The 21,117-nt window shown below is 54.6% G+C and overlaps 1 protein-coding gene across 4 annotated transcripts in view; it reads right to left on the reverse strand.

Annotated features, from left to right (window-relative positions):
- Positions 1–2,049: 2,049 nt before the first annotated feature.
- TFCP2L1 (transcription factor CP2 like 1) overlaps positions 2,050–21,117 on the reverse strand; it is a 65,573-nt gene continuing 46,505 nt past the window's right edge. For 2 of the 4 annotated variants that reach the window (XM_060016945.1, XM_060016944.1), the window contains 7 exons: positions 20,907–20,955; positions 20,732–20,825; positions 18,516–18,606; positions 17,612–17,715; positions 15,031–15,173; positions 10,686–10,737; positions 2,050–9,434 (listed from right to left, as the gene is read on the reverse strand). In XM_060016945.1, the coding sequence (XP_059872928.1) occupies positions 9,388–9,434; positions 10,686–10,737; positions 15,031–15,173; positions 17,612–17,715; positions 18,516–18,606; positions 20,732–20,825; positions 20,907–20,955 (580 nt within the window). In that variant the 3' untranslated portion in view covers positions 2,050–9,387. Of the gene's footprint in view, positions 9,435–10,685; positions 10,738–15,030; positions 15,174–17,611; positions 17,716–18,515; positions 18,607–20,731; positions 20,956–21,117 lie in introns of all 4 variants that reach the window. The other 2 variants (XM_060016943.1, XM_060016942.1) reach the window with 1 other exon arrangement.

Genomic DNA, 21,117 nt, shown 5'->3' on the forward strand with positions numbered 1-21,117 from the left:
CATCCCCGAAGCCTCACGCTCACATCGTGGCTAAGGGAACGTTTGCTGGAAATGGAGCATCTTGCGGTGTGGCCCCGCTCCTGCCCAGCTGGGACGTGCCTGGTGGGGCTCGCCTGCCTGGGCGTGGCTGGCTCTCTTGCAGATCGATGGGCGGGGGCAGCTACTTGCTGAGCCCGGGCGGCTCTAGGTTCCAGCCACTGGAGTGCCTGCACCACCGGTCTTGTTGTGCCCTGCTGCTCATGTCTGAGTTCCCTGCTGGGACAGAGGCCACACAGTCATCTGGACAGCCAGCAGCCAAAGCCAGAAAGAAAGATAGGGTGACGCGGGGTGACCCCCAGGCTCCAGCCTCTAACGGCTCTGAGGCCTTGCCGAGCTCCCGAGTTCTTCGTGGCGGTGCGCGGGCTTCTCATTGCGGGGGCTTCTCTTGTTGCGGAGCACGGGCTCTAGGCGCGCGGGCTTCGGTAGTTGTGGTGTGTGGGCTCAGTAGTTGTGGCGCACTGGCTTAGTTGCTCCACGGCATGTGGGATCTTCCCAGACCAGGGAACCCGTGTCCCCTGCATTGGCAGGCAGACTCCTAACCATTGCGCCAGCAGGAAAGTCCCCAACTCTGAGTTTTTGAACCCAATCCCATCCATCCCTTCTTAGTCTAAGGACCTCCATGGTTGTGTCCCACTGTGCTTAGAAAACAAACCAGAACCCCCCTCCCCGCCCACTGAGACCCTGTGTGAGCCTTGTCGAAATGCAAGGCACAGCCCACCCCTGGGCTGGGAAGTCAACTTGGCAGGTCAGGACCCGCATTTCTAACGAAAAGGTGAAATGCAATCGTTCGAGTACTGTTTTGTGAGACTCCTGTTCATAGGTAGGTGAGCGTGTACTGGGTAAGATCGTAAACCCAGAGAAGCACAGCTTTATCTGACCTGATCCCTGATCTCCATCTGTTTACCGCAAGCCCCCCATGGCGTCACTCTCCTTTGGATCTTGGAAAACATCAAGCTGTCCCCCGCCCCGGGACCCTCACCCCAGCTGCTCCCTCCTGTCCCTGGGAGCCCGGTCCTGCCAGGCCTTGTGCCAGGCTGTGCAAGGTCACATGTTGGCCTTGGGCTAGGCAGTGACAAGGGTGGTGGCCACTGCAGATGTGCCCCCAGCAGGGCTCAAAACAGCCCACCCACTGATCAAGCTTCAAAGACCCCAGGCCTCCTATGAGGATGGTACTAGCCAAAAAAGAAAAGAAAGAAAGAAGGAAAAAGAGAGAAAGTGAGTGTTGGTAAGGATGTGGAGAAATTCGAGCCCTTGTGCACCACCGGTGGGAATGGACCCTAAGATCCAGCAACTCCACCTCCGGGTGGGTGTGTATCCAGAAGTGAAGGCAGAGACCCCGACAGATATTTGCACACCCATGGTCACGGCTGCGTTATGCACAATAGCCCAGAGGTGGAAGCAACCCAAGTGTCCACGGATAGAGGGATGCACACACAGCATGTAGGGTGTACAGACAGAGGAATACTATGCAGCCTTAAAAAAGGAAATTCTTGGCAATTCCCTTGCGGTCCAGGAGTTAGGACTCGGCGCTTTCACCGCTGAGGGCGCGGGTTCAATCCCTGGTTGGGGATCCCACAAGCCTCGTGGCACGGCGGGTAAAAAAAGGAAGGAAATTCTGACACAGGGTACAACGTGGATGAACCTTGAGGACATGATGCTGATTGAAATCAGCCAGTCACGAGAGGACACAGACTGCAAGATCCCACTTACATGAGGTCCCCAGAGGAGTCACCTTCGTAGAGACAGAAAGCAGAAGGGTAGGTGCCAGGGCTGGGGGGAGGGGGAGGGGGCGGAGCTGCTGTTTAATGGGACAGGGTTTCAGTTGGGGAAGACGGAAAGTTTCTGGAGATGGACGGTAGTGATGGTTGCACAACAGTGTGAATGTACTTGTCGCTGGATCCTACACTTGAAAATGCTGAAGATGGTAAATTTCCTGTTATGTGCATTTTATCAATACAAATGAAAAAAAAATTAAAAGGCCAGAGGCCTGAGTCACAGAGGTTTCTTACAAATGAGTTTTATTTGCTTTCTGACCCAAGCACAGAACCCCAAACAGATCTCTCGTCTGCACAATGGTACAGTAACAAGTGCAAAATATGCTTTATTTCGGGTACAAAACGTGGCAGTGTGACAACTTCTGCTTCAATGCCCACTCCCCCCACCCACGCCATGACCCATCCCGCTGCCGTCACACCCACCTGACCCATCCCAGGGCCACACCACCCCAATCAAGACACCCGCCACCTTTAGAGAAGAGTCACCCAATCTGGAGAAAGGTGAGGAAGTGGCATTTTAAGAAAGAAATCACTTTCAATACAGGAACATTGGCGAACACAGTAAGCAAGATTTTGCCCAGCAAGGGGAGGGCTGGCGGGAGGCACACAAAACAATGCCCTTCTCTGCTGTCCCCACCCAGGGCGTGGAGCCCAGGGATCACGTCGGCACAAAAGTGAGTGCTAAGGACGAAAGGGCTCCCTCCACCTGCGTGTCTGGGGCGAGAGCGTGCGTGTCTGGATGTGGGATCCAGACCCCGCTCAGCCCACCAGTAGTCGAAGGACCCTGGGCCCCTGTCTGATTTCTCAGTCTTGATTTCCTCACCTGGAAACCAGGCTTCGGGGGCCTCAGAGCCGTGGGGAGGCTCCAATGAGACAACGGCAAAGCACAGAGCACAATGTGTGACCCAGGTGAGGCCAGCCAGCATCAGTGGCTGGTATTAACAGAGGATCGGCCGCAGGCTCCGGCCATCTGCACAGGGAGCGAAGGAGCCGGGGGGCCCAGAAAGGATGGCCAAGCCACAGGGAGGTGGTCACATCCCGGCTGGACCTCAGCATGAGGGATTCACCACGTGAGGCTGCCTGGGGGCTGGCTCCTCCGGGGGCAGAGCTGGGAATCAGGCCCGGCGAGCACCAGCAAGCTGAGGCTGCCACAGGTGGGGCCCTCAACAGAGGAAGAGCAGCAGACACGTGCGGAGGGATCTGCGGGACCCCAAGGAGCTGCGAGGTCCTCAAGGCACCATGGAGGGGAAGGTCAGGCTGCACCTCCCAGGACAGGAAAGTCCCAGTGACGTAAGTCAGCAGGCCGCCACCCACCGTGGCTCGGGGCCAGTAGAGGTCCCTCCCCGCACCTGGCCCTCGGGACACCAACCCCCAGCACCCTGCCCTGGGGATCCACGGGTCCAGCAGGTCTCCAGGAACTGGACAGCAGGAGGGAAGGGGCAAGAGCAAAGGGCTCTGGTTCCTGAGCGGCTGGGGCAGAGCCGGCGGGGGGGAGGGGGCCGCATGCCCAACAGGCAGCAGGGGTTCAAAGACTGCTCAGCTGAATGGCTCTCCTGCTTCAAAGCTCCGAACAAAATACTTTTTTTTTTTACTATTTTTAAAAGTCCTTATTTTCTAGGATGTTCTTCAACATAATCCAGGGGGAAGAGTAACAGAGGTCTAACTCAGCAGTGGGCAGTTTTTCTGCAAAGGGCTGGATGGGACCTATTTTGGGCTTTAAAGGCTAAGAGGAGGTAAATCGGTATTATATCAGTATAAGAGAAAACAAGTTTCCATAACGTTTTTGATGATGAAATTCAAAATATAATCTTTGAGTACATTTTTTGGTAATACAGGTATACTAATGGGAATGGAACAGGGGAGGGGTACAGGATGCCTTTCACTTCATTGGGTTCAGTGTTCACTGTCATCAAAGAGACCGTGAAACCCAGCAGGGAGCTGCATTCAGCTCCTGACGAGGGGGTGTAGGGTGACCACTGCAGAGGCTGGGTGACGGGTACCAGGGTTAACTATATTCTTCTGCCTTTGAGAAAGGATTGCGAACCTTCCATGATAAAAGGCTTCCCTGGTCCCTGCTAGCTCCCTGGAGACCACCCTCAGGGCTCCCCAGGATGAAGGGCACAGGACAGGCTGACACACTCCCTCTTCGGAGGGCGCTGGTTTGGCGGCCGGGAGGGCAGAGCGGCTGAGCCGCAGACTAAGCAGTGCCCGCCGTTCCCCACCTCACCCCACCAGCTGCCCCGCATAGAACAGCAAAGCCACCTCTCAGAGCTACTTCTTGGGGACACTGCCGCTAGAAGGGCCCCTACATGACAAGGGGGGGGCACCCCTCAGAACTCAGCTGTTCCCCAAGGGAGCAGAAGGACGGAGAAAGCCCAGGAGAAGCCTTTGCAGGGAGCTCTGGAGAGCTGGGCGGAGGCTGCAAGCGGCTCTCAGGATGCCGCTGGGAAGGAGGCCGGGGGACAGGAGGGCGCGGCTGCCCAGTGCCTCACTGCCCTGTCCCCACAGGACAGAGGGGAGAGGGCTGGGAGGTGACCAGACAGAGTGTACAAACATTTCCTATTGGCCAGCCTGACTGATGATGTCACGCACAGGATACACAGCCCTGGCGGACAGAGGGTACCTGAGGCAGCTTCAAGGAAGACCAACTCCACGGACTCCTTTGGGGTCCTGGTCAGATGACAGCTGCCAGCACTGCTCCCCTCCCCAGATGAGCGGGACTTAGGGCAGGCGTTTCCCCTCGATGAGGGCAACTGTGCCCTAACCATCTTCGTCAACGGAGTCTAAACCAGGAGGATCACATAAGATCTAAAGAGAGCAGCTGTAATCACCGCATCTAGGTAAGCGGAGGATGCTCAGGGCTGTGCTCATGGCAGATACAGGGGCAGGGAAAGGGGTCCACGTGCACCCATAAACACACACATGCACACATGCACGCATGCACGCACACATGCACGCACGCACGCACGCACGCACACATGCATCTATAATGTAGGCACAGAGCCAGCCAATGGAATCCAGCCTCAGGCTGCAGGGAACAGCTGGCGGCCACTCTTAAGAGCGCTGATGGAGTCAAGTCAACCCGGTTGTGAGCTAGGCTGGATTCTTAAAGACACAGCTAAGATGCCTTGCCTCACGCCGAAACGTGTGCAAACCTTGAGGCGCGTGCATCAGCCCAAGCGGGAGCATCTGAGGTGCCAAGTACCACCAGGAAATACACACACGCACGCCACCTGCCCACAGTAAGACTCTGATGGTGGGAAAGACGGAAAGCCTTGCTGCCCCTCAGACTCACGGAGGACTGAGTCAGCCACGACCCCAGAGGCCTCCCAGAGAGGAGGCAATACCAGAGAGGCAGAAGCCAAGTGAGGGTCTGGGGACCCAGGACCCCTGGCTCTTGGTCACCTGCTTTTCCATCTTCTCTGAGAGCCTGGGGGCTGCCTTCTTTTGCCCCATGACAGCAGCAAAAGAGGCTTTTTTTCCATTCTCCTCGTCAACTCGTTAATGATTTTCAGACCTTAACTTACTCAGCCCGCCCCTGACGCCACTCTGGACTTGGAAACTGGTGACACACTGTTCAGGCAGCTCCACTGTGCTCCCAGGAAAGGCCCCTCTAGGCTCACAGCTCTTCCCAAGAGTTCCTCGGGCAGAAGGTCACCAGGGCAACATCTGACCTTCGCTTAGGACCCCAAACCAAGATTTCGACCTCCCTCCCCCATCCTGCTCTCTCCAAAGGCCCATCGGCCCTTCCCCCATTCAAAAGCCCGTGTCTTTATTATAAAGGTGCAACTTGGTAACCAGGAGAAGGTTCATCACAGCCTTGCAAACAGACACCTGCCCAGCAAAGAAATGTGATGGCCTGAGAATAAAGCACTCAGCTTCAGGTGACCCGAGACAGCGGCCCAAGCACACGGTTCATCTTTTGTCCCTCTGCGGATCCCTTTTAAAACGTGTTGCTGCCGAGGAGCTACAGCCTAGAATACGTGGGGGCAGAGGGAACAGTTCTGGGAGGGGCCGCCTGTCCAGCAGGCCCAGGCTCTGGACTTGGAGCTCACAAGAAAGACAGTGGACAGGGGTGGGAAGTGCTACAACTTTTCTGTACTTTAATAAAATGTACAAAACAGAAACAAAACCCGAAAACCTACAGCTAGCTCAGCTGACCCGTGTGGAAGGGACGAGCTGCTGATTTGGGCGGTGAAAACATTTTGGTACCAAATGACTACGTGTGTTCTTTTTTTGTATTTATTATTTTCTGCTTCTCTGTAAGTGCATTCCAGAGAACAGAAGACTCTACCTACAGCAAACTTAAGGTACCAGATCTTGATTAGACCCTCATCTGGAATGAAGAAAGAAAAAGAGTAGCCGACCACATTTTTAGAATTAAGATTTCAGCCTGCCATCACTTGGGTCTGGGTAGTGGCATCTCTTGGGTCTAGTGAACGGCAGACACCTTGAAAGGCCGGCAGTCACAAGATCAACAGTCTAGTCCTGGATCTGGGGGACCCTGAGCAAGTTATTCCACTTCTGTGTGACTCTGTCTCCTCAAAAAAGGAAATGACTGGTCTTGATGCCCTAGAACTGACGTGTAGAGCTACACACCCAGAAAGGTTGCAGAACATCAGAGAGTGACGTGACCCAGTACTGTTGAGACAGGGAAAGGGGGGAGACAGCAAGAAGAGAATAGAAAGCCAGGTGTAAAAATGGGGGAGCCAAACGTGGGCTGAGTTTAAAAACAAAAAAAAGGTGAGCTTCCTAATGACAGCCCCATGTCGCAGAAAAAAAGATCCAGTAAGAATCAGGTGCCGTTAGCAATGGTATGAAGGCAATTCTATGGGGATTCCAATAGTCTTTTGAACAACTGGTGCTGGGACAGCTGGGTATCTACATGCAAAAGAATGAAGTTGGACCCCTGCCTCACACCATATATAAAAATTAACTCAAAATTAATCAAAGACTATTGGAGAGCTAAAACTATCAAAATTCTTAGAAGAAAACATAAGCATAAATCTTCTTGACCCTGGGTTAGGTGATAGTTTCTTATATAGGACACTGAAAGTATAAGCAACAAGAGAAAAAATAGGTGTCTTAGACGTCATCAAAATTAAAAACTTTTGCCCTTAAGAGGTAAAAGTTAAGAAAGTTCACTTTCTTATAATGAAAGTGAAGGCAACCCACGGAAGTGGAGAACATTCTGACACCTCATATATCTGATGAAGGACCTGCATCTAGAATATACAAAGAACTCATACAGCGCAATAATAAAAAGACAAATAAGCCAACTGAAAATAGGCGAAGGAGGTGAATAGACATTTCTCCAAAGAAGACGTATGAATGGCCAGTAAGCACATGATGAAACGCTCAACATCATTAGCCATCAGGGAAATGCAAATCGAAGCCACGATGAGACACCACGTCACACCCACTGGGATGCTATAATCAAAATGACAGAGAGTAGCAAGTGTTGATCAGTATGTAGAGAAACTGGAAGCCTCATACACTGCTGATGGGAATGTAAAATGACGCAGCTGCTTTGGAAAAACAGTCTGGCAGTTCCTCAAAAAGTTATTCAACACAGACTTACGCTACGACCCAGCAATTCTACTCACATGTATATTCCTAAAAGAAAACCTAAGTGTACACCAAACCGTGTACAAATATGTTCATAGCAGCATGATTCATAATAGCTCCAAGGTAGAAACAACTCAAATAGCCATCAAATGATGGATGGATAAACAAATGTGGTATAGCCAGAGAATGAAATATTATTAAGCTATAAAAAGGACGGCAGTACTGATGTATGTTCAATACGGATGACCCTAGAAAACACTACGTTAAGTGAAAAAACAGCTAGTCACAAAAGACCACATATTGTATGATTCCACATACGTGAAATGTCCAGAAAGGTCAACCCATATAGAAAGAAGATTTGTGGTTGCCTAGGAGTAGAGGAATTGTAAGGAAAATAGGAGAGGACTTGCCAAGGGTACAGGGTTTCTTTCAGGGATGATGAAAATGTTCTCAAATTGATGTGGTGGTTCTGTGAACTGACTAAAGAATCATAGAATTGTACACTATCAACGGGTAAATTGTACAGTATGTGAATCATACCTCAGTAAAGCTGTTATGTGCTCCTCTCCCCCAACCCCCAAAAAGGAGAGGGAACCAGAAGCTTGTCCTTACACCGTAGGACACCACACCCGTTGTCCCCACGCGGTTACTGCTAGAGCCCCTTTCCCTCTCAGAAGTGTCCTGGTTTAGATGACAGATTTATGTCATTACCCTATCACTATGTGATATCAGGCAGGTGGCTTCGCCCCTCTGGGCTTTGGTTTCTCCATCTATAAAGCGAGGTCTACCCGTTCTGATCATCTCTATATGCCCCCAAAGCTCCACTTTAAAAGCTGTCAAGTCCTACTCAGTTGGTCACAGCGCTCACCGTGCTTTGTAAGTTGAACTTACATGAGCAAAGAGTTGAAGCCTGGGGCCAGTACAGATCAGTGGGTCCCAGGAAACAGAGATAAAGACTAATTGCTGAGTCTACTGGTTACTGATATTCATATTTCCCCCAAGTTAGGCCACTAAGAAAGGTGATCCAACCATTCCAGTGCAGGTGAAATGCCCCAAACACACCCTCTACAAATGAAAAAAGAGAAACATTTAAAGGGGAGCCCTCCCAGAGGATACCATGTCTCTAGGAAGCCTGGCAAGTTTGGAGGTCTTCTCTAAATGGGATTTGCTGAGTCCATTCAAGAGGGCCTGGTGTCGGGATAGTCAAGGTCATGTGATCCTACAATGGAATGTTCATTTCCTAGTCCTCCTTTACCCATGGTTGCTTAGGAAATAAAATTATACCGAAGGAGCTCAAGAGGAATCATTTGGTTCTCTTCCCTTTTATATTCATGAGAATGTGCCTAAAATTAGTCTTTCTAGCCTCCCCCTGTCCCTCCCAAGGGCCTTAGAACTAGGTCTGTGTGGCCCCGTGGCGTGTCTAGCCCGGCAGTGAAGAGATGCGAGCCCACCTCTGGGCTCCGAGCAGCAGCAGACCCTTAGAATCAAGGTAAACGTGAAAGAAGCAGGAGGCACAGAATAAACCCAACTCCCATCGATCCACCCAGTAACAGGACAGACGGATGCTCAGCAGGGTCACGGAGACGGGAAACCGACACGAAGACAGGAGAACCGTCGCAAACCCCCATTTCGTCAGCAGCCCCATCACTGAGCCAGTTACCAGAGAAGAGGGTGAAGGCAGGGACCAGTACAGGTGGCACCCAGGTACCCGGTGAGCTAGCCTCCAACTAGGGGAGCATCAGAGGAGATGCCCCACCGTCGGCCTCTTCAGAATGGCAGGGCTGGGAAGAAAAACAAGGAACCGCGCCCAAGCTGGGGGTAGGGTGAGGGGCAGGCTTTCTGCCCGCCAGAGACATGGCCTCCGAGGGTCTCGGCTAGGGGTTGGTCTGTGGCTTTCACAGGCTGGGCCAGGTCCCTCCTCGCCGCAGCTTCCCGGGGTGCGATTTCTACATCCAAGGGGGTCCGTGGGGCTGAGGGTAGGAGGTGGCTGCCTGCTCGTCTCTGTTCAGAGGCCACATTTCAGGATGACGTGGTAGCCGTCATTGCTCTCGGCTGCAAGAGATAAACGTGGCGTTTTACAGGAAGAGAGGCAGGCCGCTGTGGCACCTGGGGGCCATGGGATTAGGGTACCAGCAGACACCCTGCCGTGGACACTGGCAGAGGCCACCCAAATGAGACTGGGCAGAAAAAAGCAAGCTGAAATCTCAACGTACACCTTCACGGCTGCCTTGTTGAGTTTCTTTTTGACAGCGGGCTTTTCCACCACAGCCTGAGGCCCTAGGCCTGAAGGGCCTATGTGCGAGGAGGCTTTGGGCGTGGCGGCCCCCAGGCCTCTGAAGGCAGTCGGCAGCTAGATCCAGAGAACAGGGGGGAGGGTCCAGGGCCACGGTCCAGGGTCTATGGCCCGGTCAGGGGGCTTTCATTCCCACCTAACCCCACACACTCACCTGCCCCAGCCCTACAGGGGGTCACAGCTGGTCTCCCACCTTTCCTGGCATGTGAGTTCCTTCTCAGACCCCTTCCTCAGGTGGGTCTGCCGTGTCCCCCTGGTACCACCCAGCCCCGGGTCCCCGATCCACACGGCCTGCAGACTCAGCTGCTGTATTCCATGCCCACTCCTCCCAGAGACCCACACTTTAGAAACATTCAAACGGGTCTTACTGTAAGTCCCCTACACACGAACGAGTTCCATTCCGAGAGCACGTTCGTAAGTCCAATTTGTTCGTACGTCCAAGAAAGTTAGCCTAGGTGCCCAACTAACACAATCAGCTATATAGTACTGTTTCTACACTTGCTTCCGGACATCCTGGGCTCAAAATAAAGATACTGTACTACTGTGTTCTATACGACACTGTACAGTAAAGTACACAAAAGCACAACCACTTGTAGAGGATGCGTGCACGTGACAATGTACGCCAGACACGTGAACTAACTTACGTGACTGGACACGTGAACACACGTTCGCATCTTTGGAAGTTTGCAACTTGAAGGTTCGTATGTAGAGGACTTACGGTACTTCTCGTTGGCACCGGGTTCGTGAAGCACATACTGCCTGGCCAGGATTTCCCTTTCAAAGTGACCTTGGCGCCAGCCGCACCACTTCTCACGTTTCCGAGGCTAGGCTTCCCGGGAAGTGTGTGTTTCTTTTTCCCAGAGGATGTTCCCAGGTAACACTCTCTCGAGGGCCCACCCCATGCAGGCCCCACTCACCAGCCTGCCCTCCCCGATACTCCGTTAACCCGGGGGGAGTGCAGCCAACATCCTTTAATTAAACAAGAAAAGGCGGGGAGGCGGGGGCTTTACCTTTTAAGGTACTGAGGATGAAACAGGATTCATCTTGGAAATTCTGCACCATCTGAAAGGCAAAAGAGAGACCATGTCCCTTCAACAACGAGTTCAGAGACTGAAAAGCCTCAGTGACACGGAGCCCAGCTGCTCGCAGCATCAGAAATGACAGGCGCCGCGTTTACGCAAGTGCAGGAACACGCTTACGCTTAGCCCTCATGGAGAGAACGTGACACAGAGTAGATGGACAAAGCAATTACAGTTTCGAGTAACAAAAACTGAATGTAAAGGACGGAAAGAAGCCTGGAAGGGAATGAAGATGTAAACGTTTAATACAAGACTAAACTGTTCCTGATTTGCTTTCGTTTTGCTTTTTTCCTAGTGACTGGGTTTTCCAATCCCTATAAGGACACGTTACGGGAGCGGGTGTGTGTAAAACAGCACCAGATAAAAAAACTAAAGTGCTCTACACGGGGAACTATATTCAGTATCTTGTAACAACCTATGAGGGAAACGAATCTAAAAAAAGAATACATATATGTATATACACATATACTGAATCACTTTGCTGTACACCTGAAACTAACACGACATTGTAACTAAACCATCTTTCAGTTAAGAAAACAATGCTTTAACTAAACCCTGTGATTAGTAGGCTCTGCATATCAGAGTCCTTTGAGGACCAACTATAAACAGAAGTCCACTCCCTGCGTCTACAAATGCGGGGCAGGAAGCTTATGATTACTCACCAGCCCCCTCTCTGGAGCTCTCGTTTTGATTAACAGCCCGGTGACCTTAGATAAGGCAACTTCCTGTCTCCAGGCGCTGTCTGTAAAATGAGGCTGTTTCGATGATAAAAATATATATATAACCAGGATGCAGAGCAATGGGAATGGGCATCCTCTTCTGGGGCGGGGGGGTCATTCATCCAAATGACTGCTTTCTACAACTGTTCACAGGACGCAGCACAGACGACCACACACATCTCTCCTGCAGGCAGGTGCCCTAGGTAAGCTCCTGCATGTACACACACAAAACACACCTAAGGATGCTGAGAGCAGCGCTGTCTCTACGAGTGAAAACTAGAAACAGCCCTCACGTCACCCAGCAGTAGAAGCAGCGGGAACAAACTAGGACCTGATCACACCCGGCTGCTCGACAGGGCCGGTGACCTCCAGTGCCCCTCAACATGCATGAATCACAAACCGTAAGTCCCTGAGGAAGGCACTCCTATCCCCCTTCTATAAAGTTTAAAAATAGGTGAAATTAAAGAATGCATTGAAGAAGAACCAGGGAATGATCACTATAAAATTCAAACCAGCACTGGAGGGGAACGTGAAATTAGCCCACAAAGGGGGTTCTAACAAACACCGCACTAACCTGAGTGCAGGCATGGAGGACTTTAGTTATTCTTTAAACTCTACAAATGAGCTTCCTCTATTCTAAATATGTACGCTGCATTTCACAGGACACCTTTAAACAATATGAAAAATGTACACATCTACCTAAACATACCCACAACACACATACTGGCCAATGGGACAGCAAAACCCCTTTCCAGATGAAAAGCACAACCCACATTTTACTGCCCCCTCCCCCCCCACGACTGCCCCAGATCCTGCAAATCCGCCCACCTGTCGACCCCTGCCCCTCCCCCAGGCCCTAATGATGCATGAAGTACATTGACGCTATGCTGCCGGCCTGCTCCCTCGGGGACTCTTGGCAACCCCACTGCTGGGGCATGCCAAACCTGAAGCAGGGCCCACACGGGCTTAATCAGTAACCGCCTTGTTTAATGAAGTGCCCTTGCACCCCAGGGGCCGGCTGCACGGCTGGCCAGGCCACCTCCAGTGCTCCGGGCAGTTAAGAACCAAAGGTTTCCAACTGATTCGGGGTTAAGAGGCAAGGAGACTTCAGGGGAATAAGAATCACCTACTTAGCGGAGGTGGCGTTTGAGTTCTGTTCTCTGCTTCACTGGCTTAACTGCCTGCTCTGGGGGGGGCACAGGGCAAGCTGGGGGAAGGAACCCCTCCAGGGACCTGTGAAATTGCAAGGGTTCTGAGCATTCTTGGCTTTTGTTTTCACGGCAGAAATGCATTTGTGAGATGCAAACTGACGAGTTTTCCATGTCGTCACTACTGCCTGATGCTCAGGGCGTTTCACGCGTCCCGGCTATTCTACAGGACCTGCTCAGGCCAGCAACTCTGGGCTACATGTGCTTTATCTGTGAAACGGGGGCCAAAAAGCAGCCACCGTACACTCGATTGTAACGATGTGGAAGGAATTCTGAACTGGTGACAACAATAGCAAGTTGCAGATCAATGGCCCTTTGTTCAAATGGATCCTGGCTGTGTGTTTTTAAAAACCCACACCTACGCACACTCAGGCATGCAATGGGCACACGCACAAAAAGTTAGCTGGCAGAATTACATCCAACCTAAGGTAACTCCGCTAGGAAAAGAGAGTGGGGAAGATAAGGGCCTTTCACACTTGCCTTCTGCTTATATTGCCTGACTTCTACGAATTGTGAATTACTTTTTAATTAAAAAGGACAGAAGGGACTTCCCTGGTGGTCCAGTGGTAAGGAATCCACCTTCCAGTGCAGGGGACGCAGGTTCGATCCCTGGTCAGGGAACTCAGATCCCACACGCCTCAGGGCAACTCACCCCGCACGCCACAGCTGGAGAGAGCAAACCCGCATGCCACAACTAGAGAAGCCCACGCGCCGCAAGGAAAGATCCCGCACGCGTCAGCGATCCCGAGTGCCACAACTAACACACGGCGCGGCCAAAAAATAAAATAAATAAATAAATATTTTTTTAAAAAGGAAGGAAAACACCACCTTGCCCACCCCCAGGATGAAACTCCTATGAAACGGAGGACTCCCACGTAGGGGGGGCTTGGGCAATTATGATGACAAGTGACAACAGGATTGCTCCTGATGATGATGATTTATGAAATATACAGACCATTAAAAGCCTTACATGTTATACGCTGTCAAATTTAAGGATCTCTCCATCACTTGTTTCCCAAAACAAGTGCCTGGCTAACTTAGCATCTGCCGGTACCTGACACTGTTTTCTATTTTATCCTTACTACAGCCTGCTTGATGGATAGAATTATCCCCATTTTGCAGACATGGAAACTGAGGCTCAAAGTCATTAAGTAGATTTGCCCAAGGTCACCCGGCTACGAGGAGCCAGTCCAGGTGGGGACATGGGTCCAATTCCAAAGCCCACAACTTCCCTGCTTTCCCAGCCCCCCTTCCTGTACCGTCCCCTCCATCATCTTTCTGCTGAGGCTTGCAGAGTTCCCAGGGTGGGTGGAGGGTCTGCTGGGGGCTGGGCTGGGGGCTCAGGGTTCCACCTCTGCTCCTATCAGGACAGTTCTGTGTAAACGCCTCATTTCAGGGGTGGTTGGAGAGTCTGTGGGCTCGACGCTCAGGCTCTGCTGCCGGGCCACCAGCCTTCCCACCACAGCCCAACCTCTTATGAGCTGTGCACCCTGGGCCCATTACGCAGCCTCTCTGTGCCTGTTTCCTATCTGTGAAATGGGCTCATGACAGCACCTGCCTCACAGGGAGGCTGCCAGGATTAAATGAGTCACTTAGAACAGTCGCTGGGACACAGTAAGCGCTGATGGAACGCTAGTGCTCATTACTGTTATTATTACTGTTATTAAGAGAAGGGGTCCAGGATAAGACAAGCGTAAAAGCTTTTGTTCTACAACAGGCAGGAACGCCTGAAACATGTCATCAAGCCCGTTTGATAACTCCCTCAGGAGCCAGCAGTGGGATCTGATCACTCGAGGGCACGGTCGCCTGGGGGCCGTGTTCTGTATCTGTGTCCTCTGTCAGGGGCCGCTTATGCCCTGCAGAGGCCTGTGTGGCCAGAGACAGACCCTGGAAGGCTGTGACACCTTCACCATTCAGCAGAGGACGCCTCTGTTCCCCGAGAGCCCCGGCCTCTCCATCATCAACCCAGCCCATGTCACCTCTCCTGGGCCTGCCCCCTCCCAGCCCCCGCCCCTGCCCTGGGTGAGCACCTGCGTCTGAGCCCTCACAGCCCTGACTGTAAGCGCCCCAAGGCAGGGATGCGAGCAGGGCACCTGGCCGAGGGCGGGGTTCCAGATGGGGAGGCGACAGCTATTCAGAGCCTGTGGTCGTGGCCTCAGACCCCCTCTCTCCCAGCTCCCCGGGCAGCCCCTGCAGCTGAGAGCAGGCCATAGGCAGATGAACCCGGTTTGCCATCTTCAGCCTAAAGTCACCCCCAAGCCCCGCAGGGCGCATTTCGGATGTGGGTCCGCGGCTCCCGCCCGTAGCCCTGGGCCCAGCGCCTCGGGCCGGCGGGGCTGCAGTGCTCACCTCGTTGCTGACCACCACGTGGATGCCGGTGGGGCCCTGCCGGTACACCCGATGGATGTGCTGCGGGGAGATGCTGTACAGGTTGGCGATCTTCTCGATCAGCTCCAAGGTGGTCAGCTCCTCCAGGAAGATGGCGTGGTACACTGCAGGGCGGTGGACAGGGCCTTCTATAGGACAAGTGGCTGCCTTCAAAGGAGCCCACCTACCCTCCCCGACCCCCCAAACCAGTAACGTGCTTGTAAGAATGTCCACCCCCAGACGGACTCGCGGTTTCTGGCTGTACTGGGGACGCATCTGGAAGCCGCAAGGCTCCCTCTCGGCCCAGCGCCAGCTGACAAGATTCCAGGCTCCGTTCTGTATTCCAGTTTCATTCTCTCTTGGGGGACTTGTGTAAAATGGAGAAACCCTGCATCCACCCTGGACCAAGGACGCCCATCTAGGGGTGGAGGCTGGAGGGGGAACAGCTGGACGAAATCTGCATTTAAAAAAATTTGGGGGGGGGGTGGCCGCGCCCCACAGCTTACGGGATCTTAGTTCCCTGACCGGGGATTGAACCCGGGGCCATGGCAGTGAAAGCCCCCGAGTGTCCTAACCCCTGGACTGCCGGGGAATTGCCGAAATCTGCATTTCTTAGAAGCTTCTGGTGATTCTGAGGTGTGGCCTGCTATGGAGGAGAAAATCCTGTGTCTGCATTCCTTCCCTTCCACTGGTTAAAGGGGTTACTGGACGGCTCCTTGTGGCCAAGAGTGAGACGTAAGATAATTGCTACCTGACGGCAGAAGAGAAAGGGTCTGTCCTTACCCTTCTCCATGGCACAAACAATAGTCAGCTGGAGCGCTGTGACCCCAAAGGGCGGGGTGGGGGGGGGCACCAGGAATATCACCAGACAGTTGAGACAACAGGGACCCTGAGGCTGGAAGCAAAAACCCAAACCAGTCGGGGAGGAGCAAACCCCGTGGGTGAACTGCGGGGGATGAAGCAATGCCCAGGAACTTCAAGTCCCTTAAAAAGTAAAACACAGCTGGATGAAACAAGAGGTGCTGAAACTCCTTGCTCAACTAAGGAAGGAACCCTTGGTTCAACAAATCCGATCGGCGGCCTGGTATGCTAAAAGCACGTGCGCGCACACACACACACACACACACACACGCACGCACACGCACGCGCACACGGCGGCTCCCTTTGAAGGGGTGGCAGAGGCCATGGGGTTCCAGCCACACAAGAGACTCGCCTTCCCCAGATTTCAAATAGGAGGACCCGCACCCAGACCCTGTTCAGAGAACGCGGTCGCTGTGTAACCTTCCTTCCCAAACTAACGCCGGGAAAGAATCCCAGGCCTCTGTCGTAAGATTCCTTTTTATAACAGAATTCTCATTGAACTTTTCCCCCCAACTTTTCAGAGCCAGTTCCACTTTTTCTTATTTTACTCTTGGACTGCTGGCAGAAAAGAGCCAGAAGGATTGCAGTGCGGCCCTCTGGCTGTAACCTTTTGTCTCTGGCCTTTCCTGTCCCTGGAGGGATGTGGGGGGGACCAGTACTGCTCAGAGCCAGCGGACGGTCAGTCACCCACTGCTCAGAACTCCTCTCATCGGGGGCCGCGTGGGGAAACGAGAGGCCCTCGAGCGGGCCAGCCTAGGTTCAAATCCCAACGCTGCCACTGCTAGAAGCCAGACCTCAGCGCTCTCCACACCTCTGAGGCTGGGGGTGTGGGCTGGGCGCCTGCCCTCGCCACATGTGCAGGAAACCACGAGACTCGAGCTCTGTCCTTCACAGACTGACCGCGGCGGAAGGACCCGGACATTCGCAGAAATGTCCTGAGGCCCGGACGCCAACGGCCAGTGCCCGGAGATTTGGATCCTGGCTCTGCCACTCACAGCACTGGCATCTCGGGGCAGCCGCTGTGCCTCAGTTTCCCCCACAGCAAACCATGAGCAGTTCCTGCTAGGGGAAGAAAATGGAACGCCCTTAGCCCAGGGTCTCGGGCATCCTTGCTGATCTGGAGGGGCCCGCAGAGAGGTACAGGGGGCTCTCTCTGCAGACGACGCAGAGTCCAGACCCCGCAGGTGGGGCCGGGCAGCTCATCAGACTCGGCACTCACAACGCTCAGAAGCAAGACGCTGAAAACTGCCAACCCCAAAGAGCCATGTACCCCAGAGGCGCTCCGAGAACCCCCTGTGCAGCGACCGAACCAAATGGGAAAGTCTCATTCAGCTGGGGGAACACACAGGAGGACACGCTCCTGGGAATACAGCTGTCACTCGTCACCAGCCGAGGAGCCAGAAAGCCCAACTTCCAGTTCTACCACGAGTAGCTGAGTGGCATTAAGGGGACGCAGCTCCTCGCCAGCCCTGTTTCCCCAGGTGGAACATCGGTCACCTGGACCAGCCATGCTGGGAGATGATGCCCGCCCTAAACATTTCACCCCCAGGATGAAGTACAACAAGAACTCCTCCTGCATGAAAGGTGGATCAGAGAGGCGTCCTCAGCCGTGGACTCGTGTTGCCTCTCCTTCTTGTGTCTCTTCCCGTTACTCTGCCGCCCTCTATCCGGCCAGGGGTGTGGGGCGCACCCCACAACCCACCACACAGATTGGGGTCCCCGCCGCCGTCCCGCTTCTGCTGCAGGGGCACGCGGCTCTGCTCCAGCTCCTGGCAGACGTAAATGGTCATCTTTGGCCTCACGTTCCTGGCAGGAGGAAAGGAAATAAACAGCAGGTATGAGGGACCAAGCTCTGTTGTTCCAGAACCCAGGGTGGAAAGAGCAGTAGGAGGGACTTAGGGGGAAAGAAAGAAGGCTACGGGGGTACAGAGTGCCTTTCATCAAGGAGCTGTTGGGGACAGAACCCCATCTGGAAGGACCTTAACAGCTTCGCACAGGCTTGCTGGGGACAGGGGGTGGACGATCCCCCCACCCCCGACCCCGGTCCTGCAACCTGCCCAGAGCGGGGCTCCGCCCGGGGCACCAGTCTCAACATAGGAGGTTTTCCGGGGTGACAGTCAGAGCAAGCGCTCTCTCTGGCTCATTCTGAGCTCATTTCATCCTCACACACCTATGAGGAAGCCAGGACCACCCTCCCCTTCTACAGATGAGGAAACTGAGGCTCACGGGGGTTAAGGGTTCGGGCCAGTTGCCAAGTTCCTAAGAGGCAGATGTGGGATTCAAACCCGGAGGGAAAACTGCGCTGTCCACATTGTGCCCATTTAGACCTCACCATCCACGCCTGCCCCGCCCCCAGCAGAAGCAACAGGAAGCAGCTCGAAGCCCAGGACCATGCGAGCATCTAAGAACCAGAGGAAGCGGCCAAGGGGCTGAGACTCAGAGGCCAAGGCCCCCGTCAAACAGAGAAGAGGGAGGGAGGGGAGGAGGGGGCTTTCCAGGCAGGGTGGGCTGCCAGCCACGGCATCTCACTTGCCCGCGGGGGCCGCCACCCCACTCCTGGCGCCTCCCAGCCACACCCTGTGCCCCCAGCGGGCACCAACACCCACCTGCCTTTGATGGCGTTAAAAAGCCGGATCCCATCTGCAGGGCCGCAGATCTGGACCAGGTCATCGCGGGACATCTTCAGCAGGTCAGCACCTGGGCGGGTACATGGAGCCGCCTGTGACCCGGGATGCGGGGGAAGGGCTGCACCTGCAGACCCCGGGGGAGGGTCGAGCCAGCCTCACCCTCAGGGGGTACAGGCATCCCACAGGGAGAAACAGCAAGAGGAGATCACAGCCCCAGAGATGTCAGAAGCTCAACCACTGGCTTCACAAAGGCAGAGGAACCGCCGGGCATTTTCAGAAGTTCAGAAGCCCTCACTGCCTGTGGCTGCCTGGCCCTCCCTCTGGACCTTTTATTGGCATCACTGTCAGTGACGTTTGTCCGGAGACGAAAGCTCACGGCTCCCCGACGCTGCCGTTCTGAACGCGCCCGGGCACCCGTGCACCCAGCACCCGGGTCAAGAGGCAGGACATTCCCACCATCCCACAGGCCACCACCTCGCCCACCCTCACCTCTGGGGAGCTGCTCTCCCCACTTGCCACATGCAGAGGAGTTTCGCTCGGCTTTTAGCACCTGTGTGAATGGAACTGAACACTAAGCACTTTTCTAGGCCTGGCTCTCCCTCCAAGCTCCGTCTAAGGGCTCATTCGTGCTGCATGTAGTTGTGGACCATTCGTGCCCACTCTTAGGTAGGATTCACTGCACGAATAAAGCACAGTTCCTGTACGCCCTCTCTGCCGCTGGGCTTTGGGGGTGCTCCCAGTTTGAGGCGATCATGAGTAACTGTCTATGAGCATCCTGGTACGTGGATGAAGGCGAGTCCCTTCCTCGAGGCCCGAGGAGTCCCCTAGAGCCCTGTGCCCAGGTGGACTCTGCAAGGCACGAGGATGCCTTCAGCCTTCTGCGGAAAACTTCACAACAGCCACGTGGCCTAGAGCCACAGCATTCGCCCCCGTTTCCTGCCACAGTTAAGATACAGTTTTAGGTACAATACTGCAGGTACACTGGCTCCCCTTCCATGGGGAATAAAGCCAAACTCCTTGCACTCTCCAAGAGGGCCCCTGGGCGCCTCTCTGACCTCACCGGCCACCCGGCCCGCTCGGCCCCGTCACCGGGGCCCTCTGCTCCGTAGCCACACCTGGCAGGCCCCACCTTGCGCCTGCCCTCCGCTTGGAAAGCTCACCCTCCCACACCCGCCTGGCTCGTGCCCTTGCCTTTCCAGGTTTTGCTCAAGGCCGCCTCCTCGGCACGGCCCACACCACCCCCTGCTTAAGGGGGACCTCCCCTCCACCCTCCTCCCGCCCAGGCTGGCCCAGGTCCCTCCACCAAGCCTGCCCATCCCAGAAGGGACACGGAGTGTTGAGATGGGCGGTTTACACCTCCGCGCTGACTCAGAGCTGCCCGAGGACAGGGTCCCTGCCTGACTGCCCTGGTACTGTCTACCCGCAGCACAAAGAACATGCTCAGAAAAGCTGAGCTCAGGGACTTCCCTGGCGGTCCAGGGTTAGGGGGCCCCGGGTTCAATCCCTGGTTGGGGAACTAAGATTCCGCAAGGCGTGCGGCACAGCCAGAAAAAAAAAAAAAAAAGAAAAGCTGAGCTCAAAGACCACGGATGGGGTGCTGGTTCCCTTCCACTGCCACAGATGTCCTTGAGGGCCAGTCTTCTGGTTTCGGCCAACACTTGACTCTCTGTCACTCTGGGCCGACTGCCGGGGAGCAAGGTTCATGGCTGTTACCCTGTCCCCCAATGCCCCCGGCTCAGGGCTGCTGTCTGATGGGACCACCAGCAAGGGCTTGAAAAACCTTTAGAGAAGGAAGAGCTGCTTTCCCTTCTCGCCCGTGGCTGTACCACCATCTCCCGGGTCACGGCGCTGGAGACAGCACGACGAGCAGCGTTTGCAAAGAAAAGGCTGGGAGGCTTGCCGAGTGTGCACTGGCCTGTCGGCTAAGGGCCTCTTCTGGGCGAAGCAGAGCCCACACTGCGGGGGAGGGGCACCTTGAAAAGGCTCCCAGACGGTCCTCCCGCAAAGCCACGCTCGGCTGGACACCTCAGGGGCAGGACCGCCCACGAGCCCACAGCCCAGGGCCAATACACACAAGTGACCACAAGTGACCGCGCTGGGTCACCAGGACAGACCGCGGCCCCTGGGGAGCCAAGCGCACATGCTGAGCGTTCCGAGATGCTCGCGGGGTCTGAGCACCATTCAGAGACGCTCACCTGAGAAGCTGGCGAACAGCCGGCAAAACTGGGAGAATCTGTTGCGGTGGAGCCACTGCTGGGCGTCCTGCGTGGAGGCCGAGGGAAGCAGGTGCTGCGGGCAGAGAGGACGGGCCTTGACGGGGTGCCCGGTGCGCACGGGACAGGCAGCCGGCGCCCAGCCGCGGACACTTACGTCACTGCCCACGGGCAGGGCCTCCACCGGGTGGGTTGGGGAGCTGTTGCTGAAAGGAAGAAGAGAGGTGGTGAGCGGCGAGGATGCTCCTTCCTGGCTGAGAGGCTCCTCGCCGGCCTGCCCTTCACTTCCCTCTGCTCTGGGGCTCATGAAATGAAATGGGCCCTCGAGAAAAATACAGACCTGCTCCATCCCTGGAAAGCCCTAACAA

The sequence above is a fragment of the Delphinus delphis genome, chromosome 7, assembly GCF_949987515.2.
Source record: "Delphinus delphis chromosome 7, mDelDel1.2, whole genome shotgun sequence".
Classification (NCBI taxonomy): Eukaryota; Metazoa; Chordata; class Mammalia; order Artiodactyla; family Delphinidae; genus Delphinus; species Delphinus delphis.